The sequence below is a fragment of the Brassica napus genome, chromosome C6, assembly GCF_020379485.1.
Source record: "Brassica napus cultivar Da-Ae chromosome C6, Da-Ae, whole genome shotgun sequence".
In the NCBI taxonomy this organism is placed as follows: domain Eukaryota; kingdom Viridiplantae; phylum Streptophyta; class Magnoliopsida; order Brassicales; family Brassicaceae; genus Brassica; species Brassica napus.
Window position 1 is genome coordinate 2,384,183 of NC_063449.1, and position 6,809 is coordinate 2,390,991.

The following is a 6,809-nucleotide window of genomic DNA, read 5'->3' on the forward strand; positions in this document are numbered from 1 at the left end:
AAGTTTAGAATCAAAATCTTGATTTTTTGGATGAATATAAAGAGAGAGTGAAAAAGATGTGATTTGTGTGCATAAGTAATAAAGTGTGAAGAGTAAAAATCAAAATTTTGGTGCATTAAGAGCTTCAAATTGGTTGTTCATGATGGTTAGTGTATTGATGACAATGACAATATTGTAAATACTTGGTGAAGACGAGGATGATAAAGTAAAAGATTCATTTTCGAAAAAAAGAAAAAAAAAAGTAAAGGCGTTTCCGTGAATAACTCGAACTTCTAGGGTGAATAGTGAAAATGAAAGGTTTTTAAAAATATGAGTTATTTTTGTTTTTGACTTGAAATTTTAGGTCATATTTGAAAAAATTACACCCATAAATAAAAAAAAAATAGAACAAAAAACAAAATTTAGTACATCATGTTCAAAACAAATATGAAAATTAAATAATTTATGATATTAATTTAAAATTTCCGTCAAATTTAGTTATTTATATTTAAATAAAAAAATAACACTAAAATTTATTGATATTATATGAATCGATCTGCAGAAGGTGCGCGCAGTCATCTAGTTATCATTTGTATAATGCAAAAGATTTCTCAATAACATAAAAGTGTCTATTCTACAAACACAAGTGTTAAAATGTATAGTAGTCTAATCGACCCAAATCTGCTAATTGCTAAAGACTCTCAGGCTTTGCTAGTGAATGGATACAGAAAGCCCAATTTGAAAACGTCTAACGATCCAATAAGAAGAATAAATAATACGAAACCTACTCTTTTCATCTTCAGTGCTCCAGCTCCTTGCTCTCCGAAATTCTTCGACAACGACCTAATGGGTTTCTCTAAAGATCAGTTGCTTTCCCAACTTCAGGTTTTTCATCTTCATTTTCAATTTCTCGTTGCTTTATTACAAACCAATGAGATTAAATTTATAGATTCGAATGGAATGGATAAAAGTTCTTCTTTTTTATGCCTGATTAGGTTTAGATTTGATTCATCTCGATTTGGAAAACAAGTTTCTAATCATCTATTGGAAATCTTTCAGGAACTTGAGATTGATTATTCCAAGTATGAGCATCCTCCCGTTCTAACTGTCGAAGAACAGGTTACAATGATTTAATAAACATGTGTTTGCACATTAATATAGGAATGCTAATCCATGGATATGTTTCCTCCTCCTCCTCCTCTAAATCTTCAGGCTAAGTATGTAAGCAGTAGCGAGGGTGCACTAAGTAAGAATCTCTTCTTCAAGGTAATCTTCATTTGTATAGTTACCTCTCATTGTAAATGGCTCATATGTTTTGTTGTTGCAGGACAAGAAACATCGATATTACATCATCTCAGCCATGGTAGATACCAAAGTCGACATGAAAGGTAACCCATGTTTTGTTTTTTCATTCTTTCTTGTTTGTGGATGTTTTCAGTTTTAAAGATGTTAATGGGTTGTTTCCTGTGACTTCTAATCCCAACAGTTTTATCTCAGAGACTCGGTCTGGGAAAAGGAGGTATAAGAATGGCTCCTGAAGAAGCACTTGCTGAGCTATTGCAGGTATTCTTCATTGTCTCTTCCACTGCTACTATGTTCTTCTTGTAATAATAAATTATCGTGCTGTACCAATTGAAATATGGTAGTGATTGTTTTCTTGACAAATGACACATGAATTGGCAATTTTTGATGCTTTGGTTTTTCTTAAAGGTGTCTCTTGGATGTGTTACTCCTTTTGCAGTCGTAAATGAATCAGCAAGGTATCGTTTTCCTTGACATTGGTTCATAGATCCGTTGACTGACATTTCTTTTTGAAAACTTTCTTTGTTTAAGAGATGTATCGCTCTTGTTAGACCAAAAATTCAAGAACCAAACACGCTGCATCTTCCACCCGTTGTCTAACAACGTCTCAATCTGTAAGTTTTTTATATGGTTTCATTTAGATTTTAACTTTAAGACACTGATTCGTTTTGTCGGTATCATTTCCAGCTCTTAGCACATCGGGTCTTGACAAGTTTCTTCAGTCCGTCGGGAGAGATCCTGTATACGTTGACCTTGAGGCAAATGTTCTAAACTTTTTAACCCGAGTCTCATGTTCTCTTTCTTAAGGTTTTGACCTTTTAAACTATGGTTTGACTGTTACAGGCTAACCCAGTGGTTGGTAAAGACCAGCCTCCAGATCTAGCTGTTTATGTTCCGTCTAATTCAGTTGTTATCCCCGAGCTCCCTAACAACACACCTTCTGCACAAGCTTCTCCTCCAAAGAATGTGTCAGCAGAGAAAACTAAGCCCGTTGCTTCACGTATGACTCTGATATTCTCAGGTCTTAAGAATATGTATCAAATGTCAATGCCTTTATAAATCAGTTTTTTTCTCTGCGGATGCTGCAGCCAAACCGAGCAAGTCACCCGGTAATGTGAAGAGTGTCGTGCAAAATTCTGGTCTATCAGTATTTAAAAACCCTGAGAAGTTCGTGGAGGAGATTTTGGACAAAACATCTGAGCTGTTGTTTTCTGAGGTAATAACACAAATCTCAAGATTTCAAACCGATTTCGTAATAGTTTCTTAAACCTGTTGCATAATTAACAGGTGAAGGGAGAGAATGTGGAGGCTTTAGCAGAAACACTGAGAAAACGTCTTACCTCAGAGTTTACCCACCTCGCAGTAAGTACTGCGTAACATTTGATATATATGGTTAATATCTGTTGAGAGTAAACCTTTTATACCAATGTTGGTTTTGTAAATTGCAGGTTATGTACAAGAACACTGCATACAGTGAAGGTTTTTACGCCGGTACACAGTGCCAACCAAAGCGACCGTAAGAGGAGGTTTGGTTTATATGCTGAACCTGAGATACTTGGAGAGAAAACATTACCTGGGTTGCGCGTTTTTCAACTCTTTTTCGTGCACAACAATTATAGACAAGACTGAGTAATGATTTTATTTATGTATGCTCGAAGCATTGTTGTTTACTAATACAATATTTCTTTTCTTTTAGCGTCTCCTCAATAGAAAATGACAGGATAACCTGGACACATTATAATTTGATTTGGTTATTAAATGTGTCTTTTATGTATTGATGAGTTAAATGGGACTCAATGGCACTTAAAATTAGTCTCTCTAAATCTTATTAAATGTGTCTGGTTATCCTAATAAAAATTCTCTAACTTGTTATCCTCTAATATTGGATGGTTCTCAACTCTTCTGTTAAATCATATGGCATGGTTTCAAATCATATTATTGCAAAGTTTATTGTATATACAAAATTATATAGTATGGTTTAAGTTACATGTTCAAGTTTGATTGGGTGCCAGTAATATATTTATGGTTGTAAATATGACGTGTTATATTTATGGTTTATGGATGTTTGCAAACATTTAGGGTTTGTTTTAGGGTTTAGGGTATAGGTTGCAAGACCAAATTAACATATATACAATATATACTTTATATATGATATATATTGACATATATATATACTAGTGTCGACCCGACTTACGGGTATGATATACTTTAGTTGTGATTTAGGTTATTAAGTTTTATACGATTTTGTGGTTTGGGTTTCAGGTTTGCATTTGCAAGAGATACATATGTGATAATGATTTTTGTCTTTTAGAAAATTTTATGTGAGGAGGAATTATATGTGATAATATATATTTTGCTTGTTTACGATAGTTTGTTTATATGATATTTCAGTTTGCTATATATATTATTTATATCATGTTTTTGTTTGTTACTTTTTTTATAGGACAATTCTCTTAAGAAGTTTTTTTAAGTTTTTGTCACAAAATAGACTTTAATGAGGAAAATGATCAAAATAGCCATTTTTATTTTGAAAAATTTAATCTTTATTTTTTATTTTTTAAAATTTGAAACAATATTCTCAAAATCCCACCCCTTAACTCTAACACTAAGTGTAGATTAGTTAACCCTAGGATATAAATGTATTTTTGTCTTTTAATAAAAAAAAATTTGGTCTTTTTTTATTGAAGGCTATTTTTGTTTAAAAAACTTTAAAAAAAATGTTTTCTTAATGAATTTCTCTTTCTTATATGTTATTTAATGTTTATAATATATTTTATTAAAATTATAATAGGTAAAGCTAAGATATTCCTGAAGTATTACGCTATTGAAATATATTAGGTTGCTGGTTGATTACTTGTTTGTCAAAAGGATCAATGGACTTAGATTAGATGCTTTAATTTATTTAAAATATCCATGTGTTGCTTGTCATGCAATGTTACAATTAGAGGACATGTAGGATGTTATTTTATTATGCACTAAGCCTTTTTTGTGTTCCAGACATTAGACTCTTTAATATTGTTTTATTTTTGAAACTGGTTTAGTGCATTCATTTGTGGTTAGGTACTTCTCGTCCACTGTAAATTTTGAAATAATCTTATACTATAAAGAAGAGAACTCTCTCGTTTTAAGGCTATCACGTCAGTAATTAGACTCCTTCGTAAGGCTGCCCGGTGCTGCTCCTCCACCGACTGAGATGCTGAAGTTGATGACAAAGACTGGAACTTGGATTGAGATTTGTAGATTTTCTCAAATAATTGCAAAGAATCACTTTCAGGAATCAACCACACCACTCTGTCTCCTCCAGGGTATCCTCGCCTGTTCATCATAAGTTTCTTCTATGAACTTCCCATATTTCTTAAGGTCGGTTATGGATTATTTGATAAGATTTTAGTTTCTTGGTTTTGAATTTGTTTTCATAAAACGATTTGTTGCTTTCTTTTTTACATTTGTTTCAGTGGACCCTCATGTCTGCCGCTGTCAATGTTCACAGGCTCGCAACTTAACGACACCGCTTCAAGACTGGTTCAAATTTTTTTTTAAATGCACTATACCACTGATTTTTCTGGTGATCAGATCATAGCATGTCGACAGTTCTATGTGGTCATCTTTGACATGAATTAAAGAATGTATATGTGTTACTGAGAGGTGTCTTTTGATGTGCAGCAACGGGAGAGATGGCTCAGAAGATAGTTTTTCAGGCACTGAGAGAAGCTATGGTCACTGAAACAGTTGTTCGTCATTTCAGGTATACAACTCAGTCTCCTTCTGTTGTTTTCATTGTATGGTTCTATGTGTTTTCAAGTTTAAAAATGTGATAAAGTTCTTATGAGAAATACAGAACGTTTGCCAAACTGAGAAAATCAACACAAGCTGATTGTCCGGCTGCGTTCTTTGAGGAATTCATCGAATTTCAGAGACAGATATCTCAAACTATGAGTTAAATCGCTTCCATTGAGCCACCTGTTTCATCAGCTAATGTGAACAAATCTAAGGATGGATCTTCTTCAATATTTGACGAAATTCAGCACGACTCTATTGATCAGGAGAAACCCGCGTCTAAGAGAAGAAATACAGCTCAGAATCAGCACTCAGCAGCAAACCATAATCATATGAGATCAAACGATGAGAACAAGAAACCATCACTTGCTCCTCCTTCCGGGTTAGGAATACAGTAAATTTGACTAAAGATATAGAGTAAGAAGCTGCAAATTGGTTCATAAAGTTTATGGAAAAAGCTTTGGAGAAGGGGATGAAGAAGTGTAAAGGCACGGGTGATGCAGATGTTAAAAAGTTCCACTGTCTCAGATTTTTCCAAGTTGTAAACTAGGTGGAAGCAAAACAGGCTGCTGATAGCACGAGATAACAGGTACATCCAAAAGCATCATAAGCCACTAGAAAGCTCAGAATCAAAATGAAGAATTTAAACATGATTCTTTTATATTGTTCTCACTTCTATTCCAAAGGCTCCTTAGTTTCCACTTCTTATCGATAATTTTATTCATGGAGTCTATTGTTGTTAATCAAGTTTATTATACAGTGGCTGTTCTCAAATGTCAAAGATAAAAGATGGTCATATCAGTAAGAAAAAGAAGAAAAAGACAAATAAAAAATGTTTTACAAATTACATAAGTAGCTTCGTGTAAATGTAATGAAGGTAAATTTATCATCATCATAAGTGTTAATGCTTTATCAAACTTAGTCGAGAAATAAGCATAAGTCCAGCTGTTAAGGCCTTAAGGGCGAGTTGCCTGATTTGGTTTAGAGCCAAGCTAGTCCCTTGATGGCAGTAACAGCAAGCTTGACTTGCAAGTAATTGAACTTTGTTTTGTTTCATTGAAACCAGGCTTACAAAAGAAAATAAAAAGAGCGAATTGCATTGTTTTAATGAAAATTTGTATAAATACATAACTCCATTACAGGGTAACTAAAATCAAATGAGGTCTGAATCTGACATAACTTTTTCTTTTTTCAGTCACAAAACTTGAGCTTTGAAAAATCAATTTAAAAATGATGAAACCACAATCAATGATTAATACATAATCAGAAAAATAAAAAAACTAACAAAATATTGTTATGAATCATGAAGTGGATGGTCGAGAACCTAGACCATACAAGTTCAAGACTAGAGTCCATTGGGGGTTTACATCCAGCCACATGGAAGACCCACTCAACCTTAGTCTTTATGAGTTTGACCATGTCATTATGTAGAGTATTTTTGTAATTAATTCTCTCTTTGACTCCACCTTGTATGAACCACTATATATATAGTGGTGTAAGCAATAAGAAATATACAACACATTCTCACAATTCTTCTCTCAAATCTTAACACGTTATCAGCACGAGACTCTCTCCACCTGAGCAATACCATCCGCCGGCGATCATCTCTTTTCCGGCCATCTCTTCCGGCCCTCAGCCTTGCTCCGCCGGCCAAGTCTATCCCTCTCACGGTTTTCCGGCCAGCTCCTCCACCTCTCTCTCAACCAGCTCATCCGCGGATCAGCTCTCTCTCACGGTGGTCCATTCAGATC

The 6,809-nt window shown here is 34.1% G+C and overlaps 1 protein-coding gene and 1 long non-coding RNA gene across 2 annotated transcripts; both read left to right on the forward strand.

Annotated features, from left to right (window-relative positions):
• Positions 1-618: 618 nt before the first annotated feature.
• On the forward strand, positions 619-3,055 carry LOC106375625. Its single transcript, XM_013815584.3, has 12 exons — positions 619-864; positions 1,039-1,098; positions 1,192-1,245; positions 1,307-1,367; positions 1,466-1,542; positions 1,690-1,739; positions 1,813-1,895; positions 1,969-2,039; positions 2,125-2,281; positions 2,370-2,497; positions 2,569-2,643; positions 2,730-3,055. The coding sequence occupies exons 1-12, from the start codon at positions 634-636 to the stop codon at positions 2,799-2,801; spliced, it is 1,119 nt and encodes a 372-aa protein (XP_013671038.2). The 5' UTR covers positions 619-633; the 3' UTR covers positions 2,802-3,055.
• A 1,340-nt stretch (positions 3,056-4,395) lies between these two features.
• LOC111212105 lies at positions 4,396-5,837 on the forward strand. Its single transcript, XR_007325124.1, has 3 exons — positions 4,396-4,803; positions 4,945-5,026; positions 5,120-5,837. It is a non-coding gene; the product is annotated as an uncharacterized LOC111212105 (long non-coding RNA).
• The last annotated feature ends 972 nt before the right edge of the window (positions 5,838-6,809 follow it).